General features: G+C 56.1%; 1 protein-coding gene across 6 annotated transcripts in view; it reads left to right on the top strand.

Moving 5' to 3' along the window:
- The window catches only part of HDAC4 (histone deacetylase 4), a gene marked incomplete at its 5' end in the record, with an annotated part of 265,863 nt that overhangs the window by 187,511 nt on the left and 54,517 nt on the right, over nt 1–23,835 (top strand). For 5 of the 6 annotated variants that reach the window (XM_081052346.1, XM_081052344.1, XM_081052342.1 and 2 more), the window contains 5 exons: nt 3,374–3,495; nt 12,665–12,796; nt 16,678–16,790; nt 20,182–20,298; nt 20,383–20,581. In XM_081052346.1, the coding sequence (XP_080908472.1) occupies nt 3,374–3,495; nt 12,665–12,796; nt 16,678–16,790; nt 20,182–20,298; nt 20,383–20,581 (683 nt within the window). Of the gene's footprint in view, nt 1–3,373; nt 3,496–12,664; nt 12,797–16,677; nt 16,791–20,181; nt 20,582–23,835 lie in introns of all 6 variants that reach the window. The other variant, XM_081052341.1, reaches the window with a different exon arrangement.

Here is a 23,835-nt window from a genome sequence, read left to right as displayed (position 1 = left end):
GTGAGCCATTGCATTGGTTGGCTGTATGACGGAAGAAAGTGTGGTAGGAAAACCGGATCTTTATGGGGAAGAACCAGACCTTGACCGTAGCCTTACCGCCCGCGATTAGTGCACATGCCGGGACCCTCAACACGAAAGCTAAACCAGTAAAACTTCCAGGGGGAACCACAGAAGGAAGTTGTCATGCCTTGGGGGAGAGGCTCCTAGGACAACAGAGCTGTCAGCTCTAAACCGGAACTATCAGAACTGAAAGCTTCTGCTCTTTGAAAAGCATAGTAAATAAAAACAAGCCACAGGCGGGTGGACAGTGTGACCAGGACACAGGGGACCGCTGTGGCACATAGCGGTGGCCTCAGGCACATGCAGTGTCTGGCCTGTGATGTCCTTTGTGGGCAGTTCCAGAGTCAACGCAGTGTCCCCAAACTGTGGGGACAGACAGCCAACTGGGGCGGGGCTGGGGGTGGGGGTCACCTGCAAAAGGGCAAATGGATCTCTCTGTGGAGATGACACTGTTCTGTGTCGTTATTGGAGTGGTGGCTCCCTGGTGCACGTGTGGGTCAGAACTTCCAACTCACAACTCACTGTGTGAGACTGCGCCGTCCGCCATGGCCGCCACCAGCTCACGTGGCTCCTGAGTGTTAAAGCGTGGCTGTTCCACTGAGACGTGCGGTCAGCGGCAAACACCAATTGCAGCACCTCCATGTGGAAAAAGAACATGAGACAGCTCGTCATTAATTTTTAGGTTAATGGCTTGCTGAAATGATAGTTTGGAGCTACGGGTTAAAAGAGAATACAGAAGTTAACATCATACTTCCCCTGTACTCGTTTGAATCTGGCTGCTAGAAAATGTGAAATTGTACGTGTAACTCACATTATGTTCTCTTGGACTTGCTGGTGTTAAGTGATTCAGAGTTTTATCTATTTTAAATTGCTCCCATAAATCTGAAGAGATGGATGGAAAAGGCCGATTGTTAATAGAATTTAAATGGCTAAATTTGTGTGTAGCTTTATTTTCTGTTACAACCGAAGTGCTGCTTGGAGAGGAAACAGCAGTGTTGGCTTTTCTGTCACCAGGGGGCTTGTCTGTCAGGTGGCACATCCCCGCCAGTGTGCCAAGCTCCTGGCAGACGGCCTGCGGGGCGGCTTCTGCCCAGGCTGGTAATCGGGGGCTTCTGCTGGGTAAGGGTGTGTGAGGTGCATGTGAGTGTGGGGCTGAGTGTGGGCTGTGTGCACGTGAGTGTGTGAGTACGCATGCCGACAGCCACAGGGCTTGACTTTTGCTCACCTTCCAGATCCTGGATCCCTGGGCACCGAGCGGGCCCGGGGCGGTGTGAGCACGCCGGGTTTCCCCACAGGCCTTTCCCTCCGCCCCCAGAGGCGCCTGTGACGAGCTGCTTTTCCGCAGTTTGGAAGCTGGTCTGTGTGGGACGTGAGTCACTCGTCCGAAGTCTCTGGACTCACTGTGATGGTACAGGCTGGGCCAGTCCAGCCTCCTGTTCCCGGCCCCAGAATTCCCTTCCTGAAATGACGCGGAGAGCAGAGGCTCTCAGGACAGAACGCAGGCCCGGTTCCTTGCAGGTACCTCCTGCTCCAGCCCATTTTCAGTCCTGACCAGGACCTGAGGGGTTCAGTGCAGACGGACCTCGTTTCATTGCGTTTCACAGATGCCACGTGCTTCACAAACTGAAGTTGAGACCCTCCGTCAACAAAAAGGTGACGACTCGCTTGACTGCGGTGGCCTGCAACCAAAGCCACTATACCTCCGACGTCTGCCTGTGTTAACAGCATGGCAAGAGAGCAAAACAGAGAAAATCTGTTAGATAAAAACAACTGTATCTTTTCCAACTTTTGTTTCGTTATAAACAAGCCACCACTAAAATATAATAACAGTAGTTATTATCTGTGATAACATTTAGTAATCATTTAGACTTTTAAGTCACATAATACACGCATAGGTCTTTCCATTTTTCTTGTGAAGGAGGATGTGAATTTTTCCCCAGATCGTACCTTGGCATTGAAGGAGAGCTTTGAAACTGGCCAAGGCCATGTTTTCCGTAGGATACAATCTGAAGATGTGATTTAGAAGAGAGAGTATTGCCTCAGACCTTTAATGAGATGGTGAGAGAATGGCCCCTGGGTGAGGCCTAGGGGTGCCTGAGTAGAACTACAGGTTAACAGGAGGGCATTCTGCCTGAGGGCGGGGGTGCTCCATGATGTGGGGACGCCTGTCCCCTCCCCGAGCCCCCAGCCCTGGCTGTGGCCGTCATCGGAACGAGCCCGTTCTGATGGAGGTACATCCCTGAGGTGGTGCAGGCGCAGCCTGGGGGGCTGGTTTTGGGCTGCTCGAAGCCCAGCAGGTGCCCCCGACCCCATGTCTGGGCCACCCCCTTGCCCGGTCTCCGTGAGCACCATGTTCTTTAAAGCAGTTTGCTCGGGAATATTCCATATCCACCTGTAAGCAGGAGCTCACGTCCTTAATTCAGAGAACACCAGGTGCGTGGATGTGGAATGCTGTGTATTTAAATAAATAGTCTCACAAATCCCAAATAAGTTAGCTGGCGAATTTGTTTCAAGTCATTAAGCAGATTACACAGTTTAAAGACTCAGAGAATTCATTACACCTTCAGCGCTTCCAGTAAGACTCAGCTGGCAGTCCCGTCTGAAAGGAGTTTGCTGAAGCCCCTTCAGGGCTGCCGACACCCACCCGCGAGGTCGCCTGCCTCCCGCTCCTGCTCCCGCTCCCCAGTGTAAGGAGTGAGTCCTGCCTGGCTGTTCGTGAAGGAAGTTTTATAGATCAACTCCCAGGGCCGAAGGTGGTGGTTGCTGCCAGCCTGTCCCTCCCCACGGCCGGGAAATGCCTGGGGGGTGATTTTGTTCCTGTGAAGACTGGATATTCTCTGCTGAAAGGAAGCCTCCACGCAGCATCTGCTCTCAAGGACCCCAGATGTCACCGGCACTTCCCACGGTGCCCCTCAGGCCAGTCTCCTCCAACCGCACCTTTGTTTCCTTACACCTGGAGCCCGCCTGTCTGCCTCTGCCCCTCCGCCCCAAGACAGGCCCCTCTGTGCCAGCAGTGCCCCTGGTGGCCAGGGCACAGACCAGTGCAGCAGCCACCAGAGAGCAGTGAGCACCGCCGGAGGTCAGGCGGTGGAGGTGTGTCGGAGTCTCTGCTCACACCCTCCGCGTTGCTTTGGGTTGCGTCTTGGTCTGCCTAGGATGCTGACCGCTGAGCTGGGGCTGTGTCAACGGAAGGACCATCCATAGGACACGTGCTCGGGCTCCAGCATGCGCTTGCTCCAAGCAGCCACGCCAGGCCACATTGGGTCCATGTCCTGGGCTCACTAAGCCGTGTGTCTTTCCCTGTTCTCTCCAGGAAAACACAGCACAGCTCCCTGGACCAGAGCTCACCCCCCCAGAGCGGGGTGTCGGCCTCCTACAACCACCCGGTCCTGGGCATGTACGACACCAAAGATGACTTCCCTCTCAGAAAGACAGGTCAGTGGGGGGGTCTGCTGTCGCCGGGCGGGGCGGGCGTGGGCCGACGCCTGCACCTCCCACACCCCGAGCCCCAGCCAAACTGCACTGGGGGAAGCCCTTGCCGCTTTTAACCTTTGCTGTTATTAGAACATCCTTTGAAAACGACATTCGTAAGCCTGCCGCGGTTCATCAGGCGTGAACCACAAGTGTGTGCACCTACTTTTTAAAACTCAAACTCGCTTATAAACAACAGCTAAGCCCACTCTTTTTGTGGCAGCGTGCTGTACTTTGTCCCAGCCCGAAATGTCCCCTGCTGGGTGTGGGGACACGGCACCTCCTGCTTTTGCAGCCAGCCAGCCAGTGCTTGGCGCTCTGTGCCCGCTCTGGGCAGAGCCCAGCCACTGCGGGTCAGGGACCCGGACTGTGTGTCGGGGTGGGGTGGGGGTGAGGTGGCTATGAGAACAGAATTCATGGTGTCCTGCGGGGGCTTGAGGTGGACGGACCCTCGCGGCAGTTCTGTCCCAAAGCGGAAGGGGACGGGTGCTTAGACATAAACAGGGTTCCCAGCTCTCTTGGACTTTGTCCAGTGTTGATGCTTTAAGTGGGCCGTGCTTTTCAGAGGATGACAGTGGCCATGGCCGCGTAATGGGGCTGCAGGAAGGGCAGTGCCCTCCAGAGGATTTGCCCCCAGGAGGTGCGGGACTGAGCAGCAGGGGACCCGCGGCAGCAGGGCAGGGTGGGAATCTTCCAGCCCAGCCTAATGGAAATGGTCTGCACGACACAGCTTTTGTTTTCGTAGAGAATCTTGTTTCATCCAGAGGATTTGGGTCGATTCTGGACAGCAGTGCTTTAAAGCAATCACACCCCTGCTCCTTCACCCCAGTGACGAGGCACTGGGCGCTGGGGCTCACTGCAGCCCCATCCTAAGACCGGAGACAGCTGTGTGGGGAGGGGTTGGTGCCCATGGCAAAGCCAGGAGCCAGAGCCAGAAGTTGCAGGGAGGGCCGTTTGACTGACGTTGCAGGCGTGAGAGATGGCAAGGCCCATCAGGCAGTCCTGTGCTCATTTGGGGCCCCAGAGCCCTTGACTAGGATGTCAGAGGGGTTGGCAGAGCCCCTCCCAGTCAGAGGTGAGGTGGCAAGGTTTCACTTAGGCTGCAAGACCTTTATGGGGGAAAGGGAATGTGTAGCTGTCCTCTTCAGTTGTGGGTCGCACTCCTCGTCTGCTGGGAATGGAGGAGAGCCCACCAGCTGGACAGAAGTGTCTGTCAGGGCCTGGCCCATGCCCGCCCCCTTTCTGGACGCTGGTGCTGTCATGAATCAAACGCAGATCCGCAAACTAATGCACGGTGAACGCCCGGCAGCGAGTTGGAAAAGAGACAGGACGCCCCATGCCCTCCAGCCCCTGCCTCCCTGAAAACCGAGGGACTGTGCTCCCCTTGGGAAGCGCTACTGAGAATGCTCGGTGCCCCAGAGGAACTGACTTATGTGTGCTCGCGTTATCAATTTTTTAAAAGGCATCACCAGCACTTTAATAATAACATAAAGATTTCAGAGGAGAGAGTTAAACCACTGAAGGGAACAGCACAGTGAGGAAGTGTCTACTTTCAAACACTTGACGATGCTCAGTAATTTACACGTTTTTTCCGCCACAGTTGTTTGTGTGAAACTTCATTAGATGACACTTTAGTTACATGTTGCCTTGAGTGAATTAGAATGACTGTCTTTAGTAGATGCAATGCACGTGAAAAAATCCCATGATTTCAGCTTTACACTAATTTAAGTTGACCTTGCACACAATTTGCCCACCTCTCAGTCTTTTTTTTTTTTTTAACTGGAGAATATTGGGGAACAGTGTGTCTCTCCAGGGCCCATCAGCTCCAAGTCATTGTCCTTCAGTCTAGTTGTGGAGGGCGCAGTCAGCTCCAAGTCCAGTCCCCATTTTCAATCTTAGTTGCAGCGGGCTCAGCCCACCATCCCATGCGGGAATTGAACCAGCGACCTTATTGCTGAGAGCTCGCGCTCGAACCACCTGAGCCATCCGGCTGCCCCTCCTGAAGCTCAGTGGCAGCTCATTGTCCTTCAATCTAGTTGTGGAGGGTGCAGCTCACTGGCCCATGTGGGAATTGAACCCGCAACCCTGTTGTTCAGAGCTTGTGCTCTAACCACCTGAGCCATCCGGCCGCCCGCATCTCTCAGTATTTAAAGGGCAGTGACATGGTATGTAAACATGTGAAAATAACTCACTGTTCTTCACATGTCCTGCTCTTGTCACAAGTGCTTTGGTGACCTCTGTGGGGGACATTCCCACCTGTTTTTTCTACTGGGGGAAGCTCATCCATGTGTCCCAGTGTGCATGTTTGGGACAGTGGTCGCCATGCCTGCACCAGCCACCTGGGTTGTACCAGCATCTCCCCCAGCTGCCTGAGGGAAGCTTCTACCCTGTGCCCCCCTCAGTTTGCTGCCTCCTGGGGCCAGGAGGAGAAGGAACAAAGAGGGGCCCGGCTGCAGTGGGTTTCTGCTTTTGTTCTCCTAAGCTCTCAGGATGCCCTTGATCTGTCCCCACCCAGTGACACATTCCTGCCAGACTTAGCACCCCCCACCCTTCCCTCAATGCTTCAGTCAGCAGAAACGGGCAGGAACCACTAGCCGCCTTTAGGGAAGCCCTCACAGAAGTAAACACTGGCATTTACAGCCAGAAGTCTGCTCAGCAAGGCCTGCCGTGCTCTGCCGGGGTTGAGGGGCCGATCTCCTAGTTCCTGGCTGGACTCCACCACCTGAGCTCCCTCTTCCTGTGGGAAGCTCCTCCCCTTTCCCAGTGATTGACAGCATGGTGGCCTCCACCTCCCACCAGAATGTGGAGGGGTCTGTACCCATCCCACCTCCGTGCCTTCTGGGCAGTGCCTCGATGGTTGCCCTGACCCTGGGTTTCTGAGCCTCTTCAAATCGAGAGTGAGCAATGTCCTGGAAACGTTGGACATCCCTGATACTTACGCCCACTTCAGGTCCATCCTGGGGTTCATGGGGCGACAGCCGGCTTACCTGGAGATTTCAATGAAGTGCAGCATTCCCATCCATTCAGACTGAAGAAAGGAGGCTCTTCCACTTATAAAAGCAAACTGAGTATTGATGGTATTTAGGAATTTCCTTTTTTTCCAGTAGTAGCTTTGTCTTTATTTTTTAAAGCTATTACCTGCCATGAGTTTTTTAAATAATGACTCTTAAATTGCCCTCTGATGTGACTTCCAGTTGAGGAAAGGACATCAGGAAACATTTGAAGCAATCCATCGTCAACCCACCACAATCCTTTTCTTGTCTCGGTGGTTACTCCTGGGAACTGTCAGCACTGAAGCCGTGCCCACGGAACCCTGCCAGCTCCTGGGCACGTGGTCCTCCAACAGACCGTTCTCACCACGGTTCAGGAAGCGAACCCCAGGCTGGCGCTCAGTGAAGTTGCATCTCCCAACCTTGAGAAGCGTGCTGCCAGCAGGCCATGCCCCTCAGCCGGGACGGTTCAGGGCCCCGAGCTCGTGATGGACCCTGGCAGTGGGTCCAACACACTCAGCTTCCAGGCTTCCATTCACTTCTGCAGCCAGCGGCCCCTCTGGCTCTTCCTTCTAGAACATTCATCCATATCTGCACCTTCCAGCACTAATGGCCCACCTCGAGGGAGGTGCCAGTCTACTGCTGACATGGGAACCATGGGGGTTTCCCTGGGTTGTCGCTGGGCTAGAATGCCCTGCTGGTGAGGAAGCGCTATGCAGTCGGCCTGCCCCTTACCGTGCCTGTGTTCTGGGCACATAGCCTGCTGAGCACGTTTACCCACCTGTAAAATGGGGCCATTGTGTTCTTAGAAAAGGGGCATGAGTATGTTCAGAAGATTTTAACGAAGGTTTTGATGTGTGTTTCCAAAGAAACTTCTAGAGGCAGCAGGGATGGCTGGGTGGCCTCTGCGTTGAGAAAGTGGCTCACACATTATTCTGAGTCCCATCATTCGAACTTTGACATCTGTCAAACTTGTACTCCACCCAATACCGTATTTCCCCAAAAATAAGACCTAACTGGAAAATAAGCCCTAGCATGGTTTTTCAGGATGACGTCCCCTGAACGTAAGCCCCAATGAACATAAACATTAATGTAAGACCCGGTCTTATTTTCCAGGAAACAGTATGAGATCTTGAACCAATCTTTTGCAAATATGAGTGTTTACTATTCAGTGGTGGAAGCGCTCTGAGCTTGATGGCCAGCTGAGGTAATGCTGTTGAGAGGATAGAGTAGGAAAGGGCGTTGAGAAAAGCCTACAGCCTTTAAGCATTACGTAGAATGCCTTTTTCTTCATTAAAAAATCACATAAGGAAAGCATACTCATTATAAGTTAAACCCTAAGTGCACACATCGCGTCCTCGGACGCCACTGCTAACAGTTTGGAATCTGTCCAGACTCTCTGTGCCTGGGTGTGCAGGGCTGTGCATAGTTGTCTTTTTAGTCACAAAAATACCTGCTTTGCATTTTATCCTATAACTTTGTTTTCAGGTTAATACTATATTGTAGACACCATTCCATGCAAGTGTGCAGAGATCAATAGCTTTTCCTATATTGCTCTAATATGTGGGTATCATGTAAGTTGTAACTTTTCTAGTTTTTATTTTGCCAACAAATATGGGCACCTTGCTCCTTGTGCTAGTATTTCTGTAGGTTAGGTCCCTAAAAATGGAGCTGCCAGTTCACAGCATGTGAGTATTCCCAGGTGCCCGGCAGCTTACGAGAGGCCACTGACCACCCTTTCACTAACAAGATGCTACCGGGGTCCTGTGATGGTGATTAAATTGTGATGCCCTCGAGGTTCCAGCGGGATTCCAAGGGCCAGGGGGGCCAGTGCCCCCAACCTGTGCAGCATGGAGTCCCAGCCAGAACATGTCTCTTGCCCATACTTTGTGCCCAATGTCCACCACCCCTCTGGACATGAGGACAGTTCTTAAGTGTTCAGTGGATGAGTGTTTAATGGCAACTCATTCGCCCATTTTTCCATGGGGCGCTTTCTTTTTATTGTTGCTTTGTAGGCCCTCTGTATGTTGATATCAATCCTACACGCAACAAGAGTGCTACAAAAATGATATTCCAATCTGTAATTCATCTTTTTAGGGTTACCTTTTTATTGTTATCAAAGTAAATAAATGCACATAAATCAAAAGCCCCAGGAGGCTCAGGATACCTGCCCTGCTCCACCCCTGCCCCACTCCACCCCTGCCCACCCCAACCCTGCCCCACTCCACCCCTGCCCACCCGGCCCCTACTCCCTGCATTATAGAAAGTACACATAAACACTGCACCTTGGTACATTTCCTTTCCTGTCTAACTTTTTTCCTGAAGTTGATTATTTTTTCATTTGCTCAATTCCTATGTACCTGTTCTTAACTCAGTCCCACACGTTGACAGATGGAGATTCCTTACCCCCCACCCCCACAGTAGGTGTCCAATGGTCCTGCTGCACCCTGAGGGACCTGCTCCTGGCCATGCCCCCACCTGACCCCCCAGCTGTACTCTGGACTCCCGCCCAGGACCTCCCAGGAAGCCACCTCTTCCCTGGGCCCACATGTTTTGTTGTGCTTGGTCTCTGCCTTCATCTCGCTTGTACACATTGCCCAAGCTTTCTAAGAAATTGTGCATGGAATGTACATTTTTCAAGTTCTTGCATGCTGGTAAATGTCTTTACTCTGGCCCACACTTGACTGACGCGTGGTTGTGTGGACCAGAGTAAAGACATTTACCAGCATGCAAGAGGTCACTTTCCTTCGGGATTTTCACGTCTTCATGGTGTCCCTTGAGTGGCTGTTGCAGAATCAGAGGCCTGCGCAAGGCTGTCCCCTGTCCCCCAGAGTTCTATCACCTCCTGGGACCCGCCAGGGAGGGGCGCTCAGGCACCTGCTCTGCTGTTCCATCCCATGTGGCGGTGTCATTAATTTGATGTTGCAGCTTTTCACTTCCTCTTTCAAAGTTTCTCAACTTTTTCTTCAAATCTCTTTTTCTCAGCACCTTCATTTTTGTCTCTGTGGCTTTCTACTCCTTATAGTTGTTGCCTTACTGTCACTTCAGGGTTCCAGGAACCCGCTGCTGTACCGCCGTGGCCGTCGTCCGAGCAGTTGGGTTGCTCCATGTCTGCTTTCCTTGCTGGCCACCGGGCATGCGCCAGGACCGAGCCCTCTCCTTCCAGTACACTGACCTCTGAGTGCGTGCCAAGTGCATGTATGGCTTCTGTCCTCCTGACTATTAAGCAGGCCCTAGGTCCCAGTCCTGCTGGGACTGCCAGGGAAAAGTAAAGCATTCAGAAAACTGCTGTGTGAGACGGCAGGGTCATACTCCCTGGGGTGCTTCCTGCCCTGAGATGGGCAGGTGCTAGGGAAGGGCCAGCTTTCCAAGGTTGAGGCAGAATGGTCTTACCTGCCTTGCTCTGGGATTTACCCAACTGCCATCGAGGAGAAACGTCCCCAGCTTCCACGTGTTCCCAGGAGCCAGCACCCGTCTGTGGACAGGGTTAGTTAGTACTCCCATTTCCTCAGCACTCAATTACTGCAGCCATTTGTCTGAAATGAGGCACCTTTCTTATGTTCTGGTTCTGTTGGTTTCCCTGCCGCCCTATCAGAAGGTGCGAAACGTGGTCCTACGTTCCTCCGCTTGGTCACATCAGAGCAGTGCTTGGAACCTGTGTGGCCACGTGGCCCTGCACACGTCAGGATGACCTTGCAGGCTGCTCATCGCAGGCAGGTGGCCACTCGCCTGCATCCTGAGCTCCAGCTGCCATGCGGAGCTGGGTTACAGGCATACTGCAAGTTCAAGACATACGCTGTGTGCAGCGAGACAGTAGATGGCTGTGTCTTTTCTTTGGGGCTCGGGGCATCCCCTAGACCTGAGGCTTCTCAGAGAAAAATGAAGGACAGGAAGTAGGACCTTCGCTGCAGCCCACCACACTTCCCAGCACAGCTACGGCCAGTAGGAGAAAAGCCAGCCCTGCAACTGGACATGGAAATCGACTGGGGGACTCCCTAGGAAGAGGCCGCCCTCCTTCCCTGCCATGCAGGCCGCCTCCCCAACCCTGCGCTGGGGGTTCCTTAGGGGACCTGAGGATCCCCAGAGGGACCAGCAGGGTCCTGGCTTCACACAGTCCCCTGCAGTGCAGTGTGGTACCTGGGAGCCCCCATCCACTCGCCGACCTGCAGGCTGGGCCGCCCACTGGATTCAGCGCTCTGCTGTTACTGTCTGGGCGGAGAGGCTCAGTATCTTGAATTTGGGCCTTGGTCCATTTTCCCTGGGGCCGCATGGACGAGTCCTCTGCAGGCCAGCACCACGGAGTCCCCCTGCTCCCAGGGAGGCCGGACGGAGCCTGGCAGAGTTCCATGGTCAGGGGTCGGGGGGTGGGAGGCAGAGCAGGAAGAAGATAAGTGAACCAAGTAATTTCAGGTAGTGAGCTGGTCGCTGTGAGGGAGACATGGCAGTGCCGTGTGGTAGGGAGAGGGGGGTGGGGGTCGAGAAGCCCTGGGGTGGCAATCTTGTCCACGTGACTGCCTTGCCCTGGAGTCTCGGAAGTGGCCTCCCCCCCCCCCGTCTGCAGGTCAGTACACAGGCCAGACAGAGGGCTGTTGAAACCGCATCGTTGGGGGGAGAAGAGCTATTGTTTTCTTGCCTATGAATCAGGTGGTGTTTGGCTTGTTGTTCTTTTTAAATAATGATAAGTATAAAAATGGAAGTGGATGAAACATATGAATCTATAGCTGTCTCAGAATAAGCATCAAATGGAAGTTGATGCTCTCACCTGTCGAGGAGGCTGTGTTTTCATTGAACCCCTTTTTCTTCTGCCGTGGAGGCCTGCGAGTAAGCGGCACTTGCTTTGTGCCGGGGGCTGCAGAGCGGGGGCCTTCTGTCCTCGAGCTGCTGCCCTTAGCGCAGGTGCAACATCTGGAAATGGCTGGCACCTTCCTGACACACCTGACTTCTCGGGGGGTTTCACATAGGTGGCCCTCCCCCTCCCAGGGCCCACAGAGCAGCGGCTCTGCGGAGAGCCTCTTCAGGGTCACCTGCCATCGTGGGACTTGTCCCTCCTGCGCCCGGGCTCCCAGGGGCAGCACAGTGGCCATGACATGTACACGTGGCCTGACTCACACAGCCCTGCTTTCCAGGGAATTCGACTGGTGCTGCTCCAGAGGGCACTGAACTTCCTGTTTCAGAAAGGTTACAAACAGCAGGGTTGCTGATTAAAAGCAAGCACAGAAAAGAAGTATGAACCCCTAATTTGCAAATGCACAAGTAGTAGAAGCTCGAATGTAGTGAAGTGAAGCCTCAGAACGAAGGTCTCGGTGGCAGTGGTTTTACCACTGTCCTGAGTTCTGGCGCCGATGGACCCGTGGGGTTGGAGGTGACTGCGCCTGGAGTCCAGACCAGGGCGCCTGGGGCAGGGAGGCAGCCCTCCTCCCAAGGCAGCCACCCAGAGTCTGTCCAGCCCCCAGAGGTGGCACTTGGAGGGCCTGGGGGTGGTCTGGGCACCAGCTGCAGAGGACTTGAGAAGCACTGGGGTCTCGGGTGCATCTGTAAATGGCTGCACCCACATACGCAAGCAGAGCTGTTAACAAAAGCCAGAGCAAGCCGTAACACCCATGCCACGCTCAGATGAACGCTGAGGGAGACAGGTGCTCGCCTGCACTCAGGTCTTGCAGACTGGCCCGGCTAATCCTCACAGGGTGGGCGGGAGGGGTGTTAGCTCCCGCATGGCAGCCGTGCACAGGACCGCCTAGAGCTCCGTCCTGCCTCTGCACAGTTGGCCTGGGAGTCTCCGACATGCAGGTGAACAAGAAATGGCATGTAGAGGTCAAAGAACATCCATGGGCCAGAGCCCTGAAAATCCTGATTGTCCGTTTCCCTTCCGTCTGCCTGTAATGCAGTGGCAGCAGTTTCTGATGACCCCAGCAATGCAGATATAAAGTCCTGTGTCTGAAGAAATTTAGCCGGAGGCATCGGGTGCGTTTTGTTCATCTGGTGAAGGAGACTGGAAAATGTACTGCCCACAGGCCTCGGGCCTTGCTGTCCTGAGCCACGTGGGTTTAAGCGCTCACTCAGTGTGCGTGTTTCTCAGCGCCGCCAGGACAGCCTTGACCCCAGGTGCCCCTGCCGGGCTGTAATGACTTCTCCTTGTCCTGCAGCTTCTGAACCCAACCTGAAATTACGGTCGCGGCTAAAGCAGAAAGTGGCTGAGAGACGGAGCAGCCCCCTGCTGCGCAGGAAAGACGGGCCTGTGGTCACCGCTCTGAAAAAGCGTCCACTGGATGTCGCAGGTACATTGCACAGCAGCTCCAGCCCCGCGGCGCCCCGCGCCTTCCCATCCAGGTCCGCGCCCTGCTCGGCAGAGCCCGAGCGCGCTGGTTCCCGCAGCGGCGTCCCCAGAACCCGTGTCCGAGCGTGGGCATCTCAAGGACCGTCCCTGCAAAGCCTGTCCCCACTCCCAGCGGTGGCGACGCGCCCAGTCTGGTTTGTACGGGAGAGGTTTACAGGAATTTCCTTCAGTTTGAGCTCTCTCTGAAGGCGGGGAGTCTGAGCGGCCTGGCCCACTAGCGGTGACCGCGGTCCTGACCCGCCCCACTGTCCCGCACACAGCTTCTGAGCCCCTGGAGAGCGGTGGCCCTTTCCTGGGGGCTGCGGCGGGCTCTGGAAGCGCCTGGAGCGCGGCCCTGGCTCTGAGCGGGCCTGCTGCTCTCGGCCCCCACCTAGTGGCCGCCGCGCAGAACACACCCACCTGCGGAGCCTCCCCAAGTTTGGCCTCCTCCTGGGGAAGCCTCCGCTTCCTGGGTGCGCACTGTCATGAGGGCACAACCCGGATTTGACGGCACACGTGCACATTCCTGAAATCACGGGACCAGGCGGCTGCTCAGAAGGCCTGGAAAGGAAGGGAGGGAGGCTTTGCATCCAGCAAGTGATGATTTGAACTCAAGGCTCTGGGGCAGTTGGTCAGTGCCAAGGTGCCGGGACCGGGCTTGTCAGCGCTGCAGCACCCTGGGAGGACATGAGTGCCACCACCTAGACTGCTGTGTGACCCTCAGCCAGGCGTGCCCCTCGCCCAGGCGTGCCCCTCAGCCCAGGCGTGCCCCTCGCCCAGGCGTGCCCCTCGCCCAGGCGTGCCCCTCAGCCCAGGCGTGCCCCTCGCCCCGGCGTGCCCCTCAGCCCAGGCGTGCCCGGCCCTAGGGCTGCCTGCACATTTATGGGTCTGTGTAAAATGAGTGTAGAACTGGGGACCCACTTCTGTCAGTGTCTTCGTTTTTCAACGTAGGGTCTGTCCTGTGATTGTTCTAGTGTAGAAGGGCCACGTCTAAAGAGGTGAAATGTCGTCTGAAGTCCCACTAGGTCTACCCAGCTGTGGGCTTCCGTGCGAATGAGGGAGTCCTGTGTGTGAAGTGCTTGTCACACTCCATGCAGCCTTGTGTCCCCTATGCAGCGCCTTACCCCAGGCCGGCTCTAGTGGACAGACGAGCCCTTCACCTACTTCCGGCCATGCAGTTGGCAAGATAATTGTCCGTAGGCTTGTTTCTGAGTGTTAGAGCCAGTGTCACGTTGTCAGCTGTGACTGCTTGATGCTCCTGCGAGTCAGGACCAGCTGAGGCCAGTTGCTCCCCTCCAAGGAGCTTCCGCTCTAACTCGGGAGAGCAGACCACCACGTGTGAGGCAACTGGCAAACCAAGCGTGCCACACCTGATGGATCGGCGAGCTGTGCTCCGTAGAAAGTGCACCTGAAGGAAGCCAGGTGGGGGTGGGGAAGGCTATGTGGGCCCAGGAAAGGCTTGAGGGGTAAGTGCAGTTGGCACAGAGACCCACGAGGCATGGATGTCGGGGCCGGAGAGCAGGGCCGGCTCTGAGCAGAGCTGACTTTCCAGAAACAGGAGAGGAAGGAGTTCTGGGAGGGCTGGTCCCAAATAGAGCTATGGGGGACACCACTCCCTCCGCCCCCAGGCACTGGGGAGATGCTGAAGGTTCTGCAGCAGGAGCCGATCCCCGTGTGCCCCTGGAGGTGGGGAGGGATGCGGGTGGGGACGTGGCTCTGAGATGCAGCTGATACAGTCATGAGACAGGTCAGGGGACATGGCAATTCTCACTTTTCCCTGTCGCTAATGAAAACCACGCCTCCTTAGACAACAGGAAAGTGAGCTGCTCACACAGCGTCCAGAGGGGTGGGTGTCCACATTTGAGCACGTTTTCCCCCAGCCTGTCCTCTGCGCCACCGTCCCAGAGCCGAGTTCCTACCACAGGGACACGTGTCCTCTCTCACTGGGTACCAGTCCCAGACACTTTCGGCACCGTTGGTGTCCACTTGTGCTGACAGACCACACGGTGAGGCCGTGCGTTCGTGTTTGTTTCCTCACACCAGGTTCCTGGAAGTGCCATGAAATGTACTCAGCCTTATTGGGTTGAAAATGGTTGAAAAGTCGGGTGAATATTTTTCTATTGCCTGTGCATGTACGTGAGAGTGGACCAGGTGACAACTCTGGGAGGGGCACGTTTTAAAGGAAGACTTGATGGGACCTGGTGGGTAGCTGGAGATGGGGGCCATGATGACTGCACCCAGGGGCGGGGTGGTGACAAGTCAGGATGGCGGGAGGCAGAGGAAGCAACTGTCTTCACGCCTGAGCAGGTCCCCATCAGTGAAAAGTGAGTGAACATGATTTCACCAGGTAGAAGCAGGTGCTGGGGGCAGGGTGGGGACCAGTCCCGAGTTCACTGCCAGTGCCCAGGACAGTGGGCTGGCCCGTGCTGCCCTGTGAGGTGGGAGGGACGCCCGGGGAAGTGGTTTGTCCCCCGGCGCTGCAGGTGCTGCTGAGGGTGGTCCTGGGCAGGCGGCTGCTTGGTCAGGAGGAAGTGAGTGTTCACAGTCTGCTGGGTTCCCCAGCTGTACATGTGCCTTGACATCTCCCTTCAGCCTGTGAGCTGGGGCGTGACATCACCTCTCTGCGCCTCAGATTCCTCAGTTTCCTCTTCTGTGCAGTGGGGATAATGATGGTGCCCTCTCGGGTACCGAGGGAGGAAGGAGCTGACAGAAAACAGCTGTTGGAGTCAAGTCTGCGGGTGTTGGAGCTGTGGGTCAGTTGCTCCTGGCCTCACCTCCTCCCTCGTCGTCCTCACTGTCGCCCAGCCTTGTATCTAGAACGAGCTTTCGGAGTCTGCCAGGCCTACCAGGCCTCAGGCAGCACTGGGGTCACTGGCCCCAGGCTTGGGCCGCACTGGAGTGGTCAGAGTGAGTCACCTGCGCTGGGGGGACACTGAGAGGCCTTGGAGGGGCTTTGCGATGAACCAGCTCTGGAAAGTGTCCTGGCTCAGCCCTGCCCTTGGGCCTGCTTAGGGAAACTGTCCCTGAGCATTGCACCGTGTTCTAGCCATGCTGGCTCTTCCTGACCTGTGTGTGCTGTATGAGTCCAGAGCTGGGACGAGGGGATAAGTGTTCACAGTCCTGAGTGGCAGATACGCAGACGAGCAAAGGCACTGGGTCACGTTTCTTTTCTCGGAAAGTTTTAACCAGATGAATCCATTGTTAAAATGCCATTAAACTAGCCAGGAACACCTAAAAGGCTGAACAAGCCCGTGCATTAAGGTGAGCGTCACAGAGGCTTCTCGAAGCGTGTGGGCATGAAGTAGCCTCAGAGGCTCGTGCGGGCGAGACGTGTGGACAGAGCACCTCCCTCCTCAGTCACATGGGAGTGGAGCCTGGTCCTCTTGTGCCTTCAGTCACTTGGAGAAGATCCAGTCACAGCCACTAGCTCTCCTTTCCCTGGACACTTGATGTTACGCAGGAGGAATAGGAGGATTTAGTGCAGAGTGGACACGAGGTAGGAGGCTTTCTCCAGGAGCACAGGCTGACCCTCCTGCTGAGCCCCTGGGCTTCCGTGTCTCCTGGCCTGCGTTTGTGAGAATACTAATGAGGGTTCAAGGGCTTGTCTTTCGGGTGTTTCGGGTCGCTGGACATTCAGGGGAGGAATAAGATGGGTACTGTGCCCAGCCGGAAGGCTCAGGGGGGCCTGTAGGGAGCCAGAAGGCTGGCACAGCTAAGGACAGGACCACGGCACGTCCCCTCCGGCTAGGGTTTCTGGGGCTTCGCAGGCTGGTGGGCAGGTGCCCCCACCCCCATCCTCCCACCTGCCGGCTCACAGGGTCTTGTCTGGTTTCTCCTTCGCAGACTCGGCCTGCAGCAGCGCCCCGGGCTCCGCACCCAGCTCGCCCAACAACAGCTCCGGGAGCATCAGCGCGGAGAACGGGATCGCGCCCGCCATGCCCAGCCTCCCGGCCGAGGTCAGTGCCCCGCTTCCCGTGTGTTCCTCTCCCTGCACTGGCCCACAGGGGACTCAGAGCCGGGCCATCGATCATGGTGGCCCCCCGTCTTGACTTTCCAGGTCAGGAGCAGAGAAGCAGGCACGAGGCCCCAGGCAAAGCACTTCTGGGGGAGGCCTTCTCCTCCCTGTGGCCACGGTCGCTGTGCCTCCTTTCCATGCAGACACGGGCCTTCCCACGTGCACGTCTCCGTCAGAGAATGGCTCTCGGCCCATGTGTCCTCCTGGCATCTTCAGAGCATGTTTCATTAGCTGGGCTCATGGCATAACCGTGTCCACTGGTGCCTGGCGGCCCACTCCTGTGTGTCACCAGGGCTCTGCACGGCAGCCAAGAAGCCCGTACGAATCACTGCTGCCTGAGCCGTGACATGCTTGCTGTGTCAGATTGTTGGCCAATAGGCCACGCGTCTGTGCGTCACGGGAAACCTGAGTGACACAGGGTGGGCAATTGGGGGGTCAGGTGGCACAGCTACTGCCAGGGGCAGCGTTTCACAGGCATCACAGGAACCGTGAGCTTCAGGTCACAGTGGCCGGCACCTGCGTGTCAGACCCCAGGTGTGCTGCGGGTTGAGAGGGCCATAGGTAGAGAGGGTTGTGGAATCGTGCAGGAGACATCCGACTAGGGACTTCGGTGGTGAGGAGGGAGCCCCGAGGGAAAAGAGATGGGTGGCTTCTGCAGGCAGGTGGAGGCGCCTGGGGCCAGCTGAGTCGGAGCAACTTTCCAGGCAGTGGGTCCTGGGACCTTTGCCCCTGCAGTCCCTTTCCTCCATATTCACTATGCTGCCTACACTTACCCCACAAGTTCCTCTGGGGCGCCTGCCATGTGACAGCTCTGTGCCAGGCTCGGGAACCCAGGGCCAGGTGGCCAGCCGAGGACCTGCCTCCCTGTGGCTTACCCTTGCCTGTGGGGAGAGTCAGGCGCTGACCAGTTCTGGGGAAGAGCCAGAGAATTTCCAGTGTGAGGCCCTGGGCGGGCGACCAGTGGGAGCTGCCCCAGCACTGGACTCGGCCAGACGACCCGTCTGCTTTGTGCTGTGGGGCAGTTCTACGAGCGGGAGGCTCTCCTGAGTTCTGAGCTTTCCTAACTTACGGCGTCTGCAATTCATTAAACATAGCGATTTACTTTCCTCCTTAACTATTTAGAAATGAATGCTGCCCTTCCAAAGGGTTGACAAACCTTAGTTGGATTACACAGGCCACGTGCTGAGTATTTTCATTTCACATTTCTATGTAAGACTTTGGGAACTAAGGTTACTGCTGGGAATAAGGTTTGCATTGCTTTGCTGCCTCTGGTTGCTGGACCCTCATGTTCTCGTTTCCCTTTTACGCATCTGTTTCTCTTCTGACCTGCCCTCAGCCTACCTGTCTACGTGCTTATTTAGATTATTAAGAGTTTTAACCATGCTTCTGTGTGGACGGAGGTACAGCTGAGGTCTGCCGTAGTCGCCTCAGCTCAGCGCAGAAATTGCTTCTGGAACGCAGGATTAATGCTCCTTCAGGTCGTAGGTCCTGAGGTTTGTCATGTGGGCAGGTGCGTACCTGGTGGTTTCTAGGGTAGGGACGGCTTCTCGGGGTGGGTCCACCAGGTTCCGGTTTAACCGTGTGCTCATTTTTACTAGTCACGTGATAATGTACTTAATAAGGACACGAGGACCTGAGGAAATGTGGGGTACGGTGCTTCAGCTATACCCCGTGGTCACGCCAGCCAGCAGCAGCGTCCTTTGTTAGAAAGGGCGACTGCTCACCTTCCAGAGGCAGCGCGAGGTCCTGATGCAGGAGGGAGACACAGGTCTGCACCCCCCTCCTTACACAGAGGGCGCAGGGCTTCCCACACCCGACACAGTGGCTCCTCCTGGGTGCAGGCGCTGCCCCCAGTTCAGAGGGCCTGGTGGGGGGGGTGCCCGTGGGGTAGTGTGCCCGTGGGGGAGTGCCACTACACATAGGCCATGAGAGAACTGTCACCCCGTCCTCCTGTGGGGAGCCTGGGGCTGCAGACAGACCACCACTGTCCACAGTAACTTATAATCACTTTCAGCTCCAAGTGTTTTCCTTGGAAATGAAATTTTAAGGCACCCAGAGTGTTCCTCATCCACAGACACCAGCCCACAGCCCACCGTGAGAAGAACTGGCAGGACCTGGGCTGCGTGCAGCGCCAATGTCACTTCTGCCATGCAGACTTCTGTGTGCCAACCCCCACCGGCTAATGTCCCGTCAGAGTCACTCACCGGTGTTTGCTCGTTGGCTCAGCGCACATTAGCTGCCTGTGTGCTGTGCAAGGGAGGTGGTGGTGAATAAAACAGCCCTTTTAAGCAAAAAATGTTTATTCTTGGAGTACAAAGATTCAGCCCCGAGACGAGCGCTCTGATGCCCCCCCTTTTCTGTCCGTCCTCTAGTCCTGCTCTCGGCTGATACTTGAAGAGTCCCAGCGCTTTTTAAGAAGCACATAGTTCTGTTACGTGGTTTTCTAACTTAACGCGTAGTAAACAGACTCCACGTGATCAAAGGCTGTTTCCTGACCTGGTGTCCCCATGTATAAATGGGCGGCTGTTTTATGTGACATCCAGAGGCCAAGCCTGTGCGAGCACCCGGCGTTCTTTCGTCGGAGGAAGGTTAGGCTCAGAGGTCAGTCAGCCTCGCGGCTTACAGATGGCCAGGCTGTTCTGCAGAGGTGGGGCCGGTTTGTAACCTTCCAGCACCCTGCTTCGTTTCTCTCGGTCAGGCTGCCGTTACCATGTTTTAGAACTCTTTGCCAATTGATAGGTTTTTAAATGTGTTTAAATGTTTTAGTTCAATTGAATAATTTAAATAGTAAATTTATGTTAATAGTACATTGGAACTACAATAACGCCCTACATTACTGATGACACTCATGACGTTGAGTGTCATGATTTATTCTCCCTTACTAATAGGTTCTTCTTTTGTCACGTGTGTCCACTGTTGATGGTGTGATTTGTGACCTCTGTCCTGTATGTTGCCAATATTGTCACCGTTTTTTGCCTTTTATATGAGGATGCTTTTTTCATCGCTGTTTTCCTCTCTGCTTTCTGCCTCTGATGTCATATTTGGAGAGACTATCCCAACTCTAAGGAAATGTTTTAAAACATTTTATCCTAGGTTTCTTCTGTAGTTTCACGATGAATAAGCAGCTTGAATAGAAACGAGAGTTTGCTGGGTCGTGCATGCTGTTGAGTGCTTGTGGCTGCTCTGAGACGAGCCGCCCGCCACCGGCCGTGTGTGTCCGTTCAGTCTGAGCCTGCGTTCCGCAGACCGCAGCCCTGCCTTCTCTTGTCCTTCGGTGTGTGCTGCCCACGCTGCCACAGCAGCAGTGACACCGTCGTGTGTTCTGTCTCCAGGCCAGCTTGGCGCACCGACTGGTGACCCGGGAAGGCTCCATGGCCCCGCTCCCCCTGTACACCTCGCCGTCCTTGCCCAACATCACGCTGGGACTCCCCGCCACTGGCCCTTCTGCAGTAAGTAGGCATGCTCGGGCCTGTGTGGCATGGCGTGGCTCTCGCGGGCACTCACCCTGGACATCGCCGCTTGTGCCTCTCCAGGGGGCGGCCGGCCAGCAGGAAGCCGAGAGACTCGCCCTCCCCAGCCTCCAGCAGCGCATCTCCCTGTTTCCCGGCTCCCACCTGGCTCCCTACCTGAGCCCGGCGCCCCTGGAGCGGGACGGCGGGCCGGCCCACAGTCCTTTGCTGCAGCACGTGGTCTTGTTGGAGCAGCCGCCTGCACAGACATCCCTCGTCACAGGTGAGCCCTGGGTCGCACACACCCACCGCCCCTCCGTCAGCGCGTGCAACATGACACACCAAGGCTCGCCGCAGCACAGGTGACATCTGATGTCCCTTACGCGTCCTCACGCTCCCCTGACCTGCTCTCTGTCGGGGTCAAGTTGAAGACGTGACAGGAGCCCAGCCCGGCTCCCACTGCAGTCAGTTGCCATCAGCAGTGCATTTTCTGTAGTGGCTCGTCTAAGGGACGCGTGTTTCCTGTAGACAACACAGGACATTTGTGGTTCAGTCTGCATGGCCACCACTCCCCATCACCGTCGCCCCGGCTGCACGCCCGGCTTCCTGCAGTCAATCTCAGTCACCTCAGCCGCACGGCTAAATTCACTGTCTGACGTGGGCCTTCGTGAGAAACGCAGGTACTGGCAGGTGACAGTCCTGAGCGTGGGTGCCTGCGGAGCTGGTCTGCTGGATTTGGTTTGGTTTTCTTGTTCGATGCTTGTTTGTCTCTCTTCAGTACTGGATTGTTTGGAGGCACAGGTTGGTCTGGGTGTGAGGACCTGTCTCCCGCCCGCTGTGCGTGGCGAGAGACGGGGAGGACGCCTCTGACACCCAGGTGAGAGCAGGGCCTGACTGAAGCCGCGCGCACGAGCCCCACCCTCCAGGAGCGCTCGTGCGTGTCTGTGTGTCTGTCAGTCGCCCACGTGCTTACTTAGTGTCATCGCCCTTTACAGAGTGGAGGGACCACGCAGGTGCCCAGGGAGTGGAGCGCTCAGGGTGCGTCTACCTGACTTGCAGGTGACGAGAGGGCTTCACCTGAGATCGTAGGTGTCTGAGCTGCTCCAGATCGGACGTCAGGAGGGGAGCTGAGTCCTCTCGCAGCCTGCATTTGCAGTCTCCTGTGTCCGACGTCGGCTTCTGGGGCCTCCGCTCACGTCACTTCGTCAGAGAAGTGCCTGTCACTCCTTTCTCATTTGTATAAATCATGTCATCGTCCACCATTACAGCATTCTTAGTGTCACTTGTCCCTGGTTCATGGAAAGTAGCCTGTTTTATAGGAGGAGCTCAGTAACCGGTTTGCATAGATATCACGTCTCCAAGTTTGCTGAGCATGGCTTCTGGGTCGTCAGTGCTGCTTCCTGTGCTCCGTGTGCAGTCTGGTGGCCCTTCTGTTACGACAGCTGTCAGCAGCTCCCATTGGTTGAGACCCTGTGTCTTTGACATCACGCTGCCCCAGTGTGCCCCCGTCCTGCCCTCCCTCCTTGCCCGACAGGCTCACCTCTGAGCTGCTGGGCATCCCCCTTGCTCCCCAACGCACAGGCCCCTCTCCTGCACGGTGGGAGGCGGTGCAGTGGCCCAAAGCAGAAGCTCCCCGTCCCAGCCTCATCCTGAGCTCTGTGACCTTGGGAAGTCCCCTGCCCCTTGTGCCTGAGTGTCCCATCTATAAAGTGGAGGTGTCAGGGGCATGTGTCTCATCTTGAGTTGAGTTTGAAGGCAGGGTGGCACCTGACACGGGGAGCCCTTAGGTGTTAGCTGTTAGGGCCGTGGCAGTTTCTTTTGGGTTTGTCAGTTTTATCCTTCAACCACCGTCTCTCCGTCACTCCCCAGGTGGCCCATCTGTTCTTCCAGAGCCTTAGGAGCCCTTCCCCGGGTCCTCCTGACGGGTCCTGTCATTTAGCTGCCACCAGTGTCTCCTCCATTCACCCAGTTCACTGTCACCCAGGGTGGGAGCCTCAGCTGCAGATGGCCATTAGCACTGAAACTGAAAGTGGAAACTGCTTTCTAGTCGCACCGGATGTGGTGCGAGCATTCGGCTGCCCTGACTGGGGCCTGTGGGGGCTGTGCCGTCAGCACAGTGGGCGCTGGCCTGGAGGGAGCCCTCTCGCCCCCACACAGATGGCCGGGTGCCTGTTTCCTCCTCACTGACTAGGCCGCTGAGGGTGGCTTCTGGAAGCCACTGCCTTTCTGAGGCCCCCTTTCCTCCTCAGGCCGGCTCGCGTGCCCCTCGTCCCTGGCTTCTGTTCCCGTGCGCAGCCCACACCTGCTGCCTCAGCTTCTTCCTCCTGACAGTGGCCTGGAGCCCGGCCCTGCGTCCTGCAGCTCTGCCAGCCCTCCACCCCCAGCACCCCGTCTCTGATGCGTAGTCCGTACGCAGTAAACATTCCTGCCATTGACCCAAGTGACAGGCACGGTTTCCGAGGTGGCTTGTGCCTGAGTGTCACTGCCGATCCACTTTTGTTGTGTTTTCACGAGCGGTCAGCCCACAGATTTACCTGTTTGCTAGTGATTGCGATACACAGGTGGTCAGACGCACTGAGCCAGGACAGCTCCGAAAGCAGCCACTAGGGGAGGAGCGGCTGCCCCGGTCAGAGGTGAGGCTTAGGGGTCCCTTCCCCGCAGACCCATCTACCCGCCGCTGGCTGGGACGTTCTCGATCGTTAGTGGCCCAGGTGAGGTACTCAGCACACAGTGTGATTGACTGGTGAGCAGAGCAGAAGGCTGGTGCAGCCCCCAGGTGGGTGAGGCAGCAGCCAGGGCAGGGCGAGGCCATCGGCCCTGTTTCCAGGCTGCAAGGCCAGTGTGCCAAGCCCTGAGCCGCTTCTGCAGCTCCACACACAGCCACGGGCCCCACGTTATCCCGCAGCTGGCGAGTGCAGAGCTCTCAGACCAGCGTCCCTACGTGCCGGAGACGAGATGGCCGGGAAACGCTGAGCTGTGCTGGTGGGCCTGTGGGAGGGGCTGGGCACCAGGGCAGGTCCCTCCCCCCACCCCATGCACACACAGCTTCCTGGAGAAGTGACGTCATCACTCCTAAGACCTGAGGTGGGACTGGGCAGGCGAATAGGTTGGAGAAGGGCCAAGTAGAGGGGGCAGCTCTTGGTACCTGGTGGGTCATTTAGCCTCCTGGTCACTCACAGGGGCGCCGGGAACTGTGCAGTCTGTTCACTTGTCCTTTCTCCCTGTCAGATGTCCTTGACCCAGGGTCATTTTCAGCCTCAGCAATGTTGTTTAGTGTTTATTTACTGCAGGTTGCCAAGGAAAGGGGTTTGTTAGACCCAGTTGCCCATAGAACCATGGAAAAATGGTAAATTACCTAAACCAGCAGTTTGCAAAAGAAAAACCAGATGGATGAAAAGCATACAAAAGGAAAAGTGTGTAACTTCCTGGGTTCACATGGAAAGGGTGCATTTTAAACCGAGATTAGATTCCAGTGCAGATTAAAACAGATGCTGATTTTAAAAGCCTGGTCTAGGCGGGGGTGGGGACAGCCACCCT

The sequence above is a fragment of the Rhinolophus hipposideros genome (genome assembly GCF_964194185.1).
Source record: "Rhinolophus hipposideros genome assembly, chromosome: 6".
NCBI classification, from domain to species: domain Eukaryota; kingdom Metazoa; phylum Chordata; class Mammalia; order Chiroptera; family Rhinolophidae; genus Rhinolophus; species Rhinolophus hipposideros.
The sequence above is the reverse complement of the archived record's forward strand: the minus strand, read 5'-3'. Positions and strand labels throughout refer to the sequence as shown.